The following is a 17,805-nucleotide window of genomic DNA, read 5'->3' on the forward strand; positions in this document are numbered from 1 at the left end:
ATTGTTTTGCGACACAGTAATTCAGTTTTACTAGCAAACCGGCACATAACTAACCCCTTTCCAGCCCTGGGAGGAACACAGGGAGCGTTTGCGCGACACGCCTATCCACTGCAGTCCACACACAAATGCGCCACAACACAAACTTTGGAAAGCTCTGCTATCAATGTGTGCAACTGATGTTTAGACTGTGTGTGCGGCTTCTGCTGTATTTCTGTGTTTTGGATCTGCGAGTAGCACTGGTAGTTAAGGTTCCCATGTGCTAGTTGTTTTAGTTCACCCTGAAGTTTATGGTTAGCTTATCTAAAATTATTGTTGTTGCTGTTGTAACGTGGGGTTTGTGATTTCAGCTCTCTTGACAAAACATGCTGGAGACAGTTCTCTAGTAACAGCTCTTTATTAAAGTGAACAAGACTGACTGTGAGGGCAGGAAGGCTACATTTATAGGGACAGGGAACTAGCTAGAAGGGGATACATTTTGGAGGGAACAATATCAGGCAATCACCGTGCTGCCTTTTGGAGGGAACCAATAAGACAGAGGATCCAAATACAGCAGCTTAAATGAACCAATAGTAGCTGTACCCTCTGGAACCAAAAGGCAGTTACTTTATCCTAATGCAAATACAGACAATAATAATACAGAGATAAAATCCTTTGACTCAATACACAACACCCCTCCCCCCCTAGTGAGCACAGCAGACGTAATCCCTCAGGTACTGTGGGGTCCTACAACTTCTACTTGATCTCCTGACAACAGGTGTTGCAGGTTCTGGATTGGGTGTTACCTGTGGTGGAGGGGCTGCTATAGGGGTTTCGTCAGGAACAGATGGAGTCCCAGACATCTCAGGGTCCCCTACCTGTACCTCGTCATCCTGAGGACTAGCAGACCCTGGTTCATTTGCTGAAGCCCCTGGTGACTGCACCTCTGGGCCATCTTCACTCTGGTCTCGCAGCTGTGCGTCATTAGCCAGGGATGAATTATCTGACTCCTCCCTGCTGAGCGCCCGGCGCCTCAGCTGATCTATATGTCTCTTCCAAACTTGCCCATTTTCCAAGGTCACATAATAGGACACAGGTCCACTAGCCCGGGTGATCACACCGGCCACCCACCGTGGACCTCGTGAATAGTTCCTCACCCAGACCAGATCTTCAGGGGCGAGATACCTTGTTGTGTCAGTCTCAGCCTGGGGGGTTGCTCTTGAATTACGGTTTGGCATTTTATCTGGGTGGACATAATCCAGCACTGTTACCAGTCTTCTACCTAAGAGCAGCTCAGCTGGCGACTTGCCCGTCGCAGTACACGGCGTCACATGCTGCAAAAATAACATTCGCGCAATGCGAGCCGACCAGTTACCCTCCATTAAGCGTGCAATGGATTCTTTGGCTGTTCTTACCATGCGCTCAGCCTGCCCATTGGAAGATGGGTGAAAGGGCGCGGATGTGACCCCTCTTATGAAGTTATCAGCCAAGAATGCCCTGAATTCTTGGGATACAAAAGCTGCCCCATTATCTGATACAATGGTCTCAGGTAACCCATGGGTTGCAAACAGCTGCCTCAACACCTTGATTACGGCAGCTGATGCCATGCTAGGGACCATCGCCACTTCTAACCATTTGGAATATGCATCAACGATAACCAAAAAGACCTTCCCTTGGAATGGCCCAGCAAAATCTATGTGCAGCCGGCTCCAGGGAGTCCTGGACTGCTCCCACCAGTGGACTGGTGCTCTGGCCACTTCTGGCCGCACCTCTTGGCATGCCTTGCATGTTCGTACCCATTGTTCTATGTTCTGGTCCATTCCAGGCCACCACACATAACATCGGGCTAGCGACTTCATCCTGACCATTCCCGGGTGTCCCATGTGAAGCGTCTCAAGAACCCTGTTTCTCAGTGGTGCTGGGATGATCACCCTATCTCCCCATAGGAGACAACCCTTATGCATGGACAATTCGTGCTGCCTTGTCGCATAAGGCCTGAATTTTTCTTCATGCGGACCACCTGGCCACCCCCTCCCCACCCAAGTGAGCACACGGGAGAGAACAGCATCTTTCCTCGTTTTCTCAGCTATATCAGTAGCTGTTACAGGAGCCCCCGGAAGTGTTTCTAGCATCATAATGTGCTCCGCCGGAGCAGGATCCTCGTTGCTCCCGCCAGGAAGGGGCAATCGACTCAGCGCATCAGCGTGGCACAACTGTTTCCCCGGCACATGGGTCAAGGTGTACTGGAACCCATTCAGGAATATTGACCAACGCAACATTCTGGGGGAGAGAATTTGTGGTGTTTGTTTGTTTGGGTTGAACAACCCTAACAGTGGTTTGTGGTCCGTTTCAATGGAGAAATGGCGACCGTACAAATAATCATAGAACCTTTTGATTCCTGACACAATTGCTAGTGCCTCTTTATCAATTTGAGCATAGTTGCGCTCCGTGGGTGACAACGTACGGGAATAGAAAGAGATGGGCTTTTCCGACCCATCCGGTTCCCTATGACTCAGCACAGCCCCCAGGCCGTATTGAGAGGCATCACATGCCAAGACCAGCGGCTTCGACTCATCATAATGAGCAAGGACGCTCCTGCTACTCAGCATTTCTCGCAAGGAGTCAAAAGCCTTCTGCTGCTCCCGCCCCCATCGCCACACATTCTTTTTCTGCAAAAGTCTATGTAATGGTTCAGCTACCGAAGCTTTCTGGGGTAAGAATAAATGATAAAAGTTAATAAGTCCCAGGAATGACTGCAACTCCGTCTTGTTCTGTGGTCGTGGTGCCTCGATGATGGCCTTAATCTTAGCATCTGTGGGGTGGATGCCTGATGCATCAATTTTAAACCCCAAGAAATCCACAGTTGGCACCCCAAAACTGCATTTTTCTTTTTTCAGTTGCAACCCCACCTCCTTGAACTTGAGCAACACTGCACGGACACGCGCAACCAGTTCCTGTGGGTCTTTTCCAGCAATCAAAACGTCATCAAAAAATGGCAAGACCCCCGGCAGACCCCTTAATAGGCGTTCCATGAGCCCTTGAAAAATCCCTGGGGCCACACAAACTCCGAACTGTAATCTGTTAACTCTGAACGCCCCTTTATGTGTGACAATAGTCTGTGCTTCCGCTGATTGTGGGGTTACTGGCAGCTGTTGGTAAGCTTGTGCCAGGTCAATTTTGGCGAACACCTTGCCCCCAGCCAGTTTAGCCAACAGATGTGATACGACTGGAATGGGGTATGAGTTTCCCCTGAGTGCCTTATTGATAGTACATTTGTAATCTGCACATATCCTGACTTCCCCATTTGCTTTAAGGGGCGTGACGATTGGAGTCTCCCACTTAGCAGAGTCCACGGGTGAGAGAACTCCCTGCTTGACCAATTTATCCAGCTCTGCCTCAATCTTGGGTTGCAGTGCAAATGGCACTCGCCTTGGTTTGAGTCGGATTGGGGCCACCCCGGGGTCCAACTCGAAGTCAACTGGGGGCCCTTTATAACAACCCAGTTTTCCATTAAATAGACCAGCAAATTCCTTGCATAATGCCTCGCTCATCTCAGGGCAGGTTTGGATTGAATTAAGCCCTGAGATACTCAGTCCCAGGGCGGGGAACCAGTCAGTGCCCAGGAGACTGGGGCGACTGCCCTTCGCAATCACCAGTTTGAGTACAGCCTGTTTGTCCCGGAACTGTACTCTCACAGCACACATTCCCATAACATGGATGCGGCCTGCTGAGTACGACTGCAAGGTTGCCGGGAAGGGCTCCAGAGGGGGCAACTTACCCCTGGGGAAGAATGTCTTCGCGGTCTGGTCCGACACGATGGTGAATGCAGATCCAGAGTCCACCTCCATGTCGCACTGCTGACCCTCAATCTTCACCTTGACGTGTGCCTTGCCTTGCGCTGGAAACTGCACGGCCCTCCCGTTGATCTCCGTTATGTAGTGGCAGTCCTTTCGAAAATGAGTTGCTGTGGGCGGTCTGCGATGCTCCAGTCTAGGTGCTCCTGTTGCTCCTGACGCCGCCGATCTACAGACCCTGGCGATGTGACCTGTCTTCCCGCACATCCGGCACATAGCATCCCTGAAACGACAACTCTTCCGCCCATGGTTTCCGCCACAACCTGGGCAACTGCCTCGGTGATCTTTGTGCACTGTGCAGGCCTGACGCACCAACTCGACCCCACGGACTGGGCTCTGGCTCGGAGTAGCCTCTAGCTCGTCCATGGCATGCGCAACTTCTATCTGTGGCTTAGTGGCCTTGCGACTGGCATCAAGCTCCTCTCTTTCATAATTCTCCGTGGCGGTGGCCTCCTTCAAGGCTGAAGCAAGGGTAACTTCTTCTTTAGCCACGATGCGTCTTCTGGCTTTCTTGCTGCTCAGACCACCAATAAACCGATCCAAGAGAGTCTCTTCCAGATTTTGGAAGCCGCAGTGCTGAGCGAGCTTCCGGAGTTCAGCCAGAAATGCGGATACAGACTCCCCAGCATGCTGCTGCCTCTTATGGAACTCCATCCGCCGGGCCATCTTGGTCTCAGTAGGCGCCAAGTGGCTTGTTAGGCAGGCAAGAATATCTTGGAGAGATGTCTCACTCAGCTTCGCTGGAGCAAGTAATGCCTTGGCTAGCTTGAAGGTCTCGGGCCCACAGTAGCTCAGGAATGTGGCCCTTCTTTTGCTGGCATCAGTGATCCCTTGAGCCACTGCGAAGAACTCAAAGCGTTCGACGTAGTCTTCCCAGGTGTGGGGCTCTGATAGCTGGAAGGGCTCCAATACCCTAGGACTCTCCATTGTCCTAGCGGGCAGGGTCGTCTTCTCAGCTGGCCAGTGAGTCTTGTTCTCAGCTGCAATCCGGACTCTGAGGCAGGGTTGTGTTTAACCGCTCCTCAGCATTCCGGATCCCATCCTCGTCGCCAGTTGTTGTAACGTGGGGTTTGTGATTTCAGCTCTCTTGACAAAACATGCTGGAGACAGTTCTCTAGTAACAGCTCTTTATTAAAGTGAACAAGACTGACTGTGAGGGCAGGAAGGCTACATTTATAGGGACAGGGAACTAGCTAGAAGGGGATACATTTTGGAGGGAACAATATCAGGCAATCACCGTGCTGCCTTTTGGAGGGAACCAATAAGACAGAGGATCCAAATACAGCAGCTTAAATGAACCAATAGTAGCTGTACCCTCTGGAACCAAAAGGCAGTTACTTTATCCTAATGCAAATACAGACAATAATAATACAGAGATAAAATCCTTTGACTCAATACACAACAGTTGCTGTTATTAATTCAATGTCTATTCCACCCTTTATCAAAAGATCTCAGGGCAGTGTACATTATTAAAAACATATTTTACAGAGCATAATAAAAATAACATAAACAAAGCATAGTAACTGACAGCAAAATAATAAAAAAACAATCATAATCATTCTGTGCTGCTTTAAAATTTAATTAGTTATTTCATAAAACTTATAGACCGATTGATTGTGTGGAAAAACCTCGAAGTGGTTTACAAAAAAAAGATGAAACAATACAATTATCACTAAAAGTTTACAACCATAGCTTAAAACATACAGGTTAGAGCTGCAACAGAATAAACAGAAACAAATTAAAATTCCTACAAAATTGCAAAAAATCTGGGTACGCTTGTCTAAATGAGAATGTCCTCAGCAGGCACCAAAAAGAATACAGTGAAGGCACCTGCCTCATATCAAGAGGCGGGGAGTTCCAAAGTGCCAGTGAGGTCACACTATAACGACTGGTGCAGGTATTATGCGGCACTTGCAAAAGTGCCAATTCTGCCAATGGAAGCGCTTGGGGTAAGGTAATCTTGTAAGTAAACTGGTCCCAAGTTCTTAAGGGCTTTATATACTAATACTACCACCTTGAAGTTGGCCCGGTATGTGGAGTTCCCAGAGTGGTTTGACCATCCAATTCTCATCCCAGGGAACTCTGGGAATTGTAGCCCTGCAAAGTGAATAAGGGTCTCCTAACTACTCTCAGCACGCTTCACAAACTACAGTTCCCAGGATGTTTTGGGGGGAAGCAATGGCTGTTTAAATTGGCATGTCGCTGCTTTGCACAGTGCAGATATTGTCGCCATCCGTGTGTGTCAGAAATGATGGAAGAGTGCTCCTTCGTGGGTGAAGTCAAACCGTTGGAGAGTTGCAGCGCCTGCTGTGACTGCAGAGAACGATACAGGAGAGACATGTTTCATTGCAGCCGGGACATATGAGGGCGTCTGCTTGCTCTCTTGTTAAGGGCTTTGTGCACCAGTGATAATGCCTTAAATTTGGCCCAGTAGCAAACGGGGAACCAACGCAGATCTGTGATCAGGGGTGCAGTAATCTGGCAGGGTCTGATTTCTGTCAGCAACTGCGCTGCAGCATTCTGCACTAACTGCAGTCTCCAGATCAAGCGCAAGGGGAGCCCCTCACAGAGCGCATTGCAGTAATCCACCATTGAAGTGACCCAGGATTCTAGTCTTGCAAACAATACTTGCAGAAACCTCCTCTTCTATTAAAGCTGCAGGAGGCCCCTCCTCATTTGCATTGTGACACCCTAATTCAGTTGCTCGGGGTCAGCAAAGGCCCACCTCCTCGACCCCCTTGAGGTTACCACCTTGCTCATTGTAAGGGACTGGGACAAAAGTCTCAGATAATTTGATGTGGTTCCAATTCCACCCAGCAGAGGGCAGTGGCTGCTAGTCATTCTACCTTTTGCATCCCGTAACAAAAATAATAACATGGGTTAATAACATTCTCAAAGATCAATAATCTTTGAGAATTAAATGTGTTGAGTTAAATGTGCAGAAATTAAGGAACCGACAGCTGACTGATCAATTCCGTCATGTTAGGGAGCTGCTATTGTGAAGGGACAACTACTCCTCTAGGCTTTTGTCCATGCAGTTTCCTCCTAAAAGGCCTTGGCATTGTTCATGGCCAAATGATGGCCGTGGAAGTTACAGTTAACAGCCAGAGTTGTGGGGCTGCAGAACAAGTCGCTATGCAGCTGGGTTCTAGCACAAGAGAAAAGGAAAGAAGAGTTCGCAGGCGTTTAAAGCCCTGAGGCCGCAAGGGTTTTGATGTGGTTTTGATGTGAATAGGGTCCAAGTGCAAATAGCCTTTACCTTTACCTTTAAAACTGAGGTTTTTCTCTTCTCCCTGTACCCCCATTATTTATTATTATTATTTATTATTATTTATATACTGCCCTATACCCGGAGGTCTCAGGGCGCTTGTGAATAAACTATATTTTTCTTTTCTTTGCAAGCCTAACCCCCCCTAACCCCTCAGAAGCTGCAAGCAGACCCTCCAAGCATCCCTATTTTCCAGGGACAATCGCGGATTTACAGAAGCCGTCCCGGTTTCTGATTTGATCCCGGAATGTCCCACTTTCCCTTATTTTCATCAGAGAAAGGGGGGGGATGTGCAAAGCTTGTTGTCTCTTGGCAGAGTTACAGGACTTTGGGCGAAGCATACTAACTCACCTGATTCAAAGACAGCTTCATAAGGCGGGCAGGAGGGAATGTAACATTGATATGGGATAGTAGAATTAGCTAAAGAATGCAGCTTTGATTCAAAGTTCCCCGTTGCCATGGCATGGTTTAATGAAGATAGGAGCATGTTTCTGTAACCAATGGAATTCTACACATGTTCTGGTGATGCCTCAGGAAGTAATGCCTACTCATAACATGTAGTAGTGCACATGTGACACTCTAGAAAAACCTGTAACTATGCGCTTCATGCCTCAGCAAGGTGCGCAGACTTGGTGTTTTAACACACCTGTGCCTTCATGCTTATGTCTGAAAATAAACTTCTTCTGACTTTCCACCCCTGGCTGTGGTGGTGGTTTTTTGGCCTTTGACCTTACTACAGTTTGGGGAGAACTGATGCCACTTTAAAAGAAGTCAGTTATTATTATTTACAAGTACTTGTCCTTTACTTGATGATTATTGCCTTATTAATGTAAGCTGATTTTTCCCTTGTCTTTTTAATGCCCCCTTTCTTTGTCGCTGTTGTAGTTGAACTTTTGAAGTATGGCATAACAATGAGAAATACTTGGAGATTATTATTATTTTTGCATGCTGCGTTTTTGCTTGTGTGTGTTAATATTTTGTGGGGTGTTTTTTGCTTCTTCTGGTTTGTAAATCACACCCACACCCACACCCACACACCCCTCCTTTAATATTTTTAAGATTTTAAAATGGAAAGCTTCTGGTCTGTGCTCAGCCAGCCCCATCCACTGGCTTCCAACCAGCCCAGAGAATGGTGCTACCTGCCAGCTTCCTCCTGCTAAGCCTCAGTGTTGCCCCTTGTGCAACTCAGCTGGGAGGAAGAGGGTGCCGGCAAACCGAGAATGACTTGGTTCTGTCTCACGTTCGCTCTGGCGCCACCTACTGTTGGCCTCCTTGCCTTCTGCCCTACCAGTTGCAAAGGGCGCCACCCACCCACCACTGACATTCCTTCTCTTGGATTATTATTTATCCCCAAGTGAGTAACTGCATGTCCACATATTCCTACCTGGCTGTCTTCTTTCATTTGCACCTCCTTTGCTGCCTCCCCCCTCCCCCCTTGGGCTGGACTGAATTTAGAATGGAAGAGCTTGGGGGCAGGAATCCTCCTTCCTTTTTGTTTTTGCTGGTCACTCTGCAAAGCACTGCGCACTTTGATGTTGCTGTATCAATATACCTCAAACCCTACTTTCCTTGCTGCTTTGTGGCCTTTCAAATGAGATGCTATTAAGTTTCACTTGTGTGGGCTAAATCCTCGGCAAATGCAGCTTACAGGGAGATGTTCCTTGTCAGCAGCCGGGAGAGAGAGATATATATACAGTATACATGCCACCCAACAATAGCAGAGTCCTGTAGCACTTTTGCTAGTATTGGGCAATCCATTAGAAAAAGTACCGCCATCTAGCAATGAATCTTGCATTGTGAAATGCCAGGTGTCGCTTAGCCTTTCACTGCTATTGTCACTTTGGCGAAGGAGATAGCCTTTTAGCCTGCTAAGAGTGTATTAACCGCTCTCTGAAAGCCTTCTCGACAAGCCTTGTTGTCACAAAAGCAGATGATAAAAGAACGTGTGGCTCCCAAATATCTCTCTTTTTGCTCTTCAGATACCGCAGCGTCCCTCTCTGCGGTGAAAGCTCCTCTTGGGAAACGAAATAGTCCTCGTTCATGTTTGATGCGTCCAAAAAAAGGAACTAATTCCAGCTCATGTTCATCCCTTTGGAAAAGGAACTAGTTCATTTCTCAGTCCCAGTTTATCCAAATGATCCTAAAAGGGAGGGCGGGGTAGGGATTCCACATTTGGGATGTTGGAAGCTGTTGTGCTGAAATTATACTCAAGAAGACTAAGGAAACATCAGAACGCACAGACCCTGCAAGGTGAGTTGTTTATTACCCCCCCCCAACAATTAAGCTTATAGACCCAAAGAATCTGAAGAGTAAATAAAACACACATGTAATAAAATTAGAACTGAAAATTGTTCAAAGTTCTATCAGGATGAACTTAATTCAGTCCATTCATCCGGTAACTATGGGAACGACTTTGAGATGTACTTCAGAGATTTCTGAACTAAATCAGTTAACTTCATTAAACGAAACCCATTCATTCTCAGCACATCATTTAAAGGCAGCTGAATTCAGCCCCTCCATACTGTTGCTTATTTTGTAGGAATATCTGGCAACATTCTGCTCAGGATGCTTCCAGACTCTTGATATTTTCGGATGAGATTAAGTTGCATGCCAGGAAACCTAGTTGGTGATGAAGGAGTGTGAGGAGTAGAGGGGGAAAACTGCTCTACAATTTGCCAGACCCACTAACAGGACTAGATGAGCCTTTGTCTTGATCTCTTATGGCCCATCAAGATGCTATTTATTTAGCGTCCGTACAGACAAAAAGAAACATTGCTAGGTGCCTGTGTGTGTTTTGTCAGGTGTGTGATAGCTTTGGAACATGTACCTTTCTGGAAAGTTGCTCAGACTAGTCAAATGCCAATGTGGGAGGCACAAAGTGGGGCACTGAATCCATAAACGATCCCAAACTGAAGCACATTTCATCTCAAAGGCTGCAGCAACAATGCAATCTGTTATCAGTGCCATCACGTCGCAAACTCTTTCCCGCAGCTGGGCTCCAGATCTGGGTGGCAGCAGGTAGTTAAGGCCAGATAGCCTCTTCAGAGCAATCCTCCTCGTTTGAAGTGCTGTTCCGTCCTTCTTGGAAATTGCAGGCTGGATTAAATTTGACGCTGGAAATATCTTAACTGGCATCGCAGACCAGAAAGGAAGAAATAAGAGTGAAGAGTAAATTGCAGACAAACCAGAGCCTTCTTGAGTGACGGTTGTGCGTGCTAGGAAAAGGGTGGGGGTGAAGGATAAGAGCTTCTGTCCTGTATTTTTGGATTGAGAAAATCCATGCGAGAGACCCCTGGCCCAGGAATACTAGGGGGTGAAGGGTCAGGGAGAATAATTCAGTCTCACAAAAAACTGCATAAAGCAAGATGAACTGGTCCAAAGCTGCTCAGAAAATTTGTTAGGGTTGTCAGTGCCGGATTTATGTATAAGCTAAACAAGCTATAGTTTAGGGCCCCAATCTCTTGGGGGCCTGCCAAAAATTTAAAGGATGTACATTTCCAAAATATAAGGTAAGTTTAACAATTAACAAAGAATGGCGAAAGGTCTTATTGAAATTTATATGGCAAGGGAAAAAGCCAAGAATTAAATATAAGATACTTACTGATGATAAACAAAGAGGAGGCTTTTCCCTGCCGGATTTAAAGATTTATTATGAAGCAGCTACCTTTTGCTGGATGAAGGATTGGTTTCTGTTGGAAAACTCAGATATTCTGGATTTAGAAGGTTACGATAATGTTTATGGTTGGCATGCATATTTATGGTATGATAAAGTGAAGGCCCACAGAGGCTTCAAAACACATATAATTAGAAAATCTCTGTATAGTGTCTGGTCCAGGTATAAGGATTTGTTAGAAAGAAAAACACCTAAATGGATATCACCATTGGAGGCCAAGGTTCGTAAAAGAGTAAATATGGAACCCAGTTGGCTGAAGTATAGAGATTTGTTGATTCAAGAAGGAGACCAATTTAAGTTAAAGACTTACGAGGAGTTGAAATGTAAATTAGACGATTGGCTCCAATACCATCAGATAAATGAAGTTTTCAAAATGGATAGATTAATTGGTTTTCAATCAGAGAGGTCAAAGTTGGAAACAGAATTGCTAGAACCTAAGACGAAAATACTTTCCAGAATGTATAAATTGTTGCTTGAGTGGCATACGAAAGATGAACAAACAAAGAATGTTATGATTTTGTGGGCAAAGGATGTGGGTCATAATATTATGATTGAGGAATGGGAGAAATTGTGGAATGTGAACATAAAGTTTACTGCGTGTAGTTTATTACAAGAAAATTTAATGAAGATGATGTATAGATGGTATCTTACACCAGTAAAATTGGCAAAGATATACCACAATCATGATAATAAATGTTGGAGATGTAAGAAAGAAGTAGGATCCTTTTACCACATGTGGTGGACGTGTCCACTAGTAAGTGACTTCTGGAATAAGATTTATAATGAACTCAAGAAAGTGTTGAAAAACACATTTGTTAAAAAACCAGAAGCATTTCTAGTGGGCGTTGTAGGGAAAGAGATTCCAAAGAAAAATGTGTCTTTTTTTATGTATGCTACAACGGCAGCAAGACTTTTGATTGCTAAGAACTGGAAACTACAAACATTACCAACGATTGATGACTGGCAGATGAAGATGATGGAGTTTATGGAACTGGCTGAGATGACCGGAAGAATCCGCAACCAGGGAGAAGAAGCGATGGAAGAAGAATGGAAAGAATTTAAATTATATCTTAAAAAACATGCTAAAGTAACATATTAGAATAGAAATTAAGTTGTAAATAAACTGTGGAAATTAATAAGATGTGAGATGATAGTTAAAAAATAAGATACATAAGGTGATTAAAATGATATAGAATTTGCTAATTATAAACTTATCAAAGGACCACAGGGAGGGAAACCCGAGGGGGTCCCTATAGACAATGTGAAAGGATTAAGGAACAAGCAATTTGATTTTGTGTTTTTATTATTTTTTGTAGTGTCATTATTGTTGTGTTTTGTTTCTTCTTTTGTGCTTTTTTCTTTTTGTATTTTGGAAAACCTTAATAAAAATATTATTTAAAAAAACAATTTCTTTGATATTTTGTTATGTGCAAATGGCTTTAGATACATAATAGGTCCATAAATTACCATATAGCATATATTCAACACAAAAAACAGTGACAATTTGTTGTTGACAAAGTTTGACATACAAAGGGCCCCATTACCTTCAGTAGTTTGGGGCCTCATCAAACCTAAATCCGGCCCTGAGGATTGTCACTTGCTCCACACTCTCCTGACCAGCAATAAGTTCTAAGGTTTACAGAAGGTGTAGGAAACATCTGGCCTGCCAGTTGTTGCCAAACTGCAACTCCCATCAGCCCTAGCAAGCATGGCAAACGGACAGGGATGGCGGGAATTGTAGATCAGCAATATCTGGAGGGCTAAAGTTTCCACACATTTGATGGCGTTCTTCAGCTAGTCGTTGGAGGGAGGGACATCCAGGTCTTCCAAGGCAGGCAGAGTCTGGAGACTGTTGACTGCCATGTTTTCCCATGACTACAGTTCTTGATAGTGCCTGCCCCTTGCACTTTGCAGCGATAACAGGTTCCATGTCCTTAATGCTGGCCTTAGACCTGACTGGTTGGTTCAAAGGGAGACCACTGCAGTACACAACATCAAAAGCTTCAGTGCTGTTATTGTGAACTGGGTGGAGAGAAATAATTTTTAGCATGCCTTAATTGGCTTACCAATGTCAAGATCTCTGTGTCTCGACAACTGTTTTGTCAGTTGCTACTGTTAATTCCATTATTATTGCAGTCAGTTCTTTTCTACATTTGTTTCCCCCTGCCTCACTGCTTGAAAATCTCCCCTCCTCACAATCATTAATACAGTCATACCTCGGTTTAAGTAGGTACACCTCGGTTTGAGTATTTTCAGTTTAAGTACTCCGCATTAATCCACTTTCCATTATTTTCAATAGGAGAGTTCGCTTCAGGTTAAGTACGCTTCAGGTTAAGTACGGACTTCTGGAGCCAATTACACTCATACCTCGGGTTAAGTACGCTTCAGGTTGAGTACTCCTCGGACCCGTCTGGAACAGATTAATCCACTTTCCATTACTTTCAATGGGAAAGTTCGCTTCAGGTTAAGTACGCTTCCGGAACCAATTGTGTTTGTAAACCGAGGTACCACTGTACATGCACACTTCATACATCTGATGAAGCAGACTGCAGTCCATAATAAACTTGGCCTTCCAGATGCAACAGAAGAGCTTGTTACAGCCCCTTTAACTACCATTCACTTCAGTGGGACAGTTTAAAGCAGGTGCCTAATTCTCTTACTTAAATTAAGACTATTAAAAGTACTACTTGAGGACTGGATTTTGCCCATTTGCAATATCTGATTTGTTTACAGAAGCCCCAAACAGACTCTTATTAGCAGGCAGCAAAGAGACTGTTCTCACATTGTATATTATATTGATTTTACAACCTTCTTGTCTGAGAACCCATTTTGTACTCTCGTTTCTTCTTCACTTTTGTATATTTCTTTCCCACGTTTAAAGGTTGAGGGGAAGGCATTTCCCACTCTGCAAATTCTTAAGACGTCCTGCAAGAACTGGCCCTGGCGGTGCCCAGCCTCCCATTTCAATTGTGCAAACGACCTCAGCCGTGTGCGCTGCAAAAGCGGTTTTGCTTTGATGTAGCAAGGTCGGCTTTTAAATAATTTTCATTGCCTGTCAGATTGTTTTAACAAATGTCAACAAAGAGGAAACCGACTGGAACAAAGATGGGAGTCTCCATTAAGGGTTCTGAACGGGAGGGTGGAAGGAAGATGGCCGCAAGCCAGGGCTCTCCCAGCTGAACGGCCAAAGTGTGCAGACCCCGTTGAAACAGGGGGAAGGACCCCTTTTTCAGCCTAAGGGCCGCATTCCTTAGGGGCGGGGCCTGCATTCCAGTGGTGGGCAGGGCCAAATGAAAAATGGGCAGGGCAACATATGTGTGACTCACTCTTTCAGGCCACACCAAAGCATAGCTGCCAAGTTTTCCCTTTTCTCGCGAGGAAGCCTATTCAGCATAAGGGAAAATCCCTTAAAAAAAGGGATAACTTGGCAGCTATGCACCAAAGTCAGGGGTTTCTAAGCATACCTGTCTCCATTTAGGTGCAAGGAAAGAAGCATTACCCCAGTTGAAGGGCACATCCCAGCCCAGAAAAAGTACTCAAGGAAGGGATTGGGTAGGGCTAGTGTGGGGTGTGACCTGGGGACAGTCTCAGGGGCTGGCAGAGAGACCTTTAGGTCCCCCTGAGGGTTTCCACCGCTGAGCTAAAACGATAGCCAAATTATGATTAAAAATGTCAACTCCTGGCAGTAGGCGTGTATATTTAAAGCATGTGTGAATTACCCTCACCCCGGAACTGTAGTTTATCTGTCACGGAACTACCACTCCCAGCACCCTTAAAAACTACAGTTCCCGGGGGGGGGGAGATGGATGTGATCTTTGTTTTTTACCCATTGTTACCATACTGAAGGCTTTGGAAAAGAGTGGCCTGCAAATCAAATCAATGAATATTGTTTTCTTGCACTGAGGCCCAGGCAGGGACATAACAAATTATAGGGACAGAACTGCCTAAACTGTATAGAAATTTATCTACACTACTACAGCAGCAAGAATGTTACTTGCCCCAAAATGGAAAGAAGCAGAAGTCCCAGCAAAGGAAGAATAGATACAAAAACTTATGGAATATGCAGAAATGGCAAAAGTTACCGGAAGACTAAGAAACCAAGATAACAAACTTTTTATAAAAGCATGGAAATGGTTTATTGAATATTTACAGATAAATTGTAAACAGAAAAGAACATTGGCAGGATTTTAATAACCTGCAGTTTCATAATAGTATATATTTAAAGAAGATGAATAAATGAACAAGTTAAGTTAATTTGGATATGTGGAAGATATTAAAAATAAATTTCAGGAACTGCAGAAAGAGGGCGGAAGGAAGTTTTGAAATGTCAAGATGTTTGTAAAATCAGCGAAATGTATAAACCTGAAAAGTCTAAATATTGTTTTTTTTATATATATATAAAATGGACAGGGAGATAACAGCCCCTAACCCTTCCTGTGTGGTTTGCCTCCAGCAGCTGAGATTCAGATTCACAAGAATGAAATGCAAGCACGTAACACACCACAATAAAATATTCACTTTGGCCACATGTCCCAGTAAACCATGGCCAGTCTTTAAGGCCATAGCCACCTCATACATTTAAAGCACATTTAGAGTGCATGGTGTACTCCAAAGGATCTTGGGAACTGAGAGTTTACCCATAACAGAGTTAAAGTTCCAAGCGCCTTCAACAAGCTACAGTTCCCAAGATTCTTCTGTGTCATGTACTTAAACGTATTGTGTGTACACAGCCTATTTATTTGCCCAGAAATTAGCAGGAGCAGGGGCACTTGGCATGTTCTCGTTCTCTTGAAAGAGACAAGTAGAAGCAGTTGGGGCTTGAAAAGCAGAAGAACTGGTCTGAAGACTTGGCCTGCCAAACAATCCTATTTGAAAACAAGCAGGGGGGAGAGAGAGAGAGAGAATTTATCCACTACATTTAGGTAGCCTAATCGGCACGTCAAGCACAAACAGCCAGACAGACAAGCCAGACAGACAGCAGAAGGTGACTCAGTTTCAGTGGCCTTTGTTTCTTCCAGTCTCAGCTACAGCAAAGGGCTTGGCTCTGTTAGCCGGCCCACTTTCTTGCCCCCCATCCCCTCAAAACAGCTTTTCAAGATGGATTGTTAAATTGTTCTACTACGAAAACACGCTTTCAGCACCCAGAACGGATCCTTTCTGCTTGTTTTATCTTCACTTACCAATGCAGTTCCCCTCTTTCTATTTTCTATATATTTATTGCCCAGCCAGCCACCATCCCTCTTTTGGAATACTTAATTCCCCAGATGGTTCTCTTTTCCAATCGACACCATTCCATTGTCTTCACCAGTGGAGTGAGCATTGTCAGATGCAGTACTTAAAAGACTTGGGACAAAGTCAGGCCCACAACACAAATCTGCATAAAGTGTGCATATGCTAATTTGTATGTGTAGAGACAAATATAGGCCTCTGAGCAAGTCAAGATGTCCTGGGATCTCACTGGCACTGCACTTTGCAGTGTAAGGGTTGTCATGGCTCAGAGAGCATCTGCCTTGTTTGCAGGAAGTCTTAGGCTCAGTCCCTGCTGTCTAGGCTTAGAGACCTAGGTGAACAGCTGTGAATCACTGTGGATCAGAGGTAGCTAACCTGGCAGTTTCCAGATGCTTTAGGACTACAACTCCCATCAACCCTGTCTATTGGCCGTGGTGCCTAGGGCTCATGGGAACTGGAGTCCACCACTTTGGTGACCCCTGCTGCGCTAGATGCACCAAGGGTCTCCCTATAAGGCAGCTTCCAATTCCAGAAGACCCATTTCTTTGTAAATGCACAGCACCCTGTGTTTCTCAAACTTGGATCACCAACTGTTTTTGGACTCCAACTCCCATCATCCCTGACCACTGGTCCTGCTAGCTAGGGGTGATGGGAGTTGTAGCCCAAGCTTGAGAAGCATACTCAGTAGACCTCTACAGCAGATCAAACTGTTTCCTTTTACTGATCTTTTCTTTTCTTTTGCAAACAACTCTGAGGTTTTATGCATTGCAAGGAGATGGACTAGCTGACTAGGTCACCCTTTGGATCCATTCCAACTCTACAATTCTGTGATTGCAAGCAAGCGGTACAGAAATCTTGTGAAATAATTAAATAAAATAAAATCATAAACCACGAGCAGGATCGTATTGGAAGAAAGCACTGTGTTGTACATAAGTTTCTGTTCACCAGCTGAATGCTCTAATTATTTTTTGTTAAGGGCCCACTAGCAGCAGCATTTCAAAACATATGCTGCTCGTATCCCTTGAGACAGCGAACTGAGGTTAACCCACATGTGTGAACAAGCCCAGAAAGGGGGAAGAACTCTCAACATTCACCTTCTTTTCCCTGCTATCCTTCAGGAAGGACAGAGATGAATAAGGAAAGGGAAAACAGAGAGGGAAGTGGACAGTTTGCAAGTCTGAACATGGGTCTATAAAGGAGTGGACAGTTTGGGGGAGAGGAGAGGGGGGTTTTCTGCCCAGCCTGCAGACCCAAAAGCCCCTTCCCCAACTTGGAGGCCCATAATCTTGTGAAAGAATGGGACAGCCTGTTTTTTATTTTCCCCCAGTCATCTCTGGGCTGGAGAGGTGGAAAGAACAGTGTATATTTTTCAAGCTGAGAGTGGGTGGCCTCTGATGCAGTATCCTGATTGGCTGAGAAAGACCAGCGGAGCTTATTTCCTTTGTTGTATGCAATCAGAGACCATTCTCCCTGGGACTCTCTATAAAGGGTGCCATTTAGGGTTGCCAGACTCAATAGTGGACAGGACTTCTGTGCCTTTAATTGCCCTGTTGTCTTTTGAGTCTGGAAACCTTAAAGAGAAACCAGCAGACCCTTTGCTTGGAAATTAAACAAAGGGTCTACTGGTTTCTCTTTAAGGTTTCCAGATTCAAAAGAGAGCAGGGCAATTAAAGGCACAGAAGTCCTGTCCACTATCGAGTCTGGCAACCCTATCAGGGACAGAAATAGCTGTTGTGTTTATTACTTTTGGGGGTTTTTTTGCAGCAAAGGAGACAAAGCACCACCTGCCCCCCTCTTAATACAGT

The 17,805-nt window shown here is 45.0% G+C and overlaps 1 protein-coding gene across 1 annotated transcript; it reads right to left on the reverse strand.

Annotated features, from left to right (window-relative positions):
* Positions 1–336: 336 nt before the first annotated feature.
* LOC132593169 (uncharacterized protein K02A2.6-like) lies at positions 337–2,074 on the reverse strand. The gene has a single exon (XM_060282535.1). It carries the CDS (start codon positions 1,938–1,940, stop codon positions 681–683), a length of 1,260 nt encoding a protein of 419 aa, XP_060138518.1. The 5' UTR covers positions 1,941–2,074; the 3' UTR covers positions 337–680.
* Positions 2,075–17,805: the final 15,731 nt, after the last annotated feature.

The sequence above is a fragment of the Zootoca vivipara genome, chromosome 14 (assembly GCF_963506605.1).
Source record: "Zootoca vivipara chromosome 14, rZooViv1.1, whole genome shotgun sequence".
In the NCBI taxonomy this organism is placed as follows: Eukaryota; Metazoa; Chordata; class Lepidosauria; order Squamata; family Lacertidae; genus Zootoca; species Zootoca vivipara.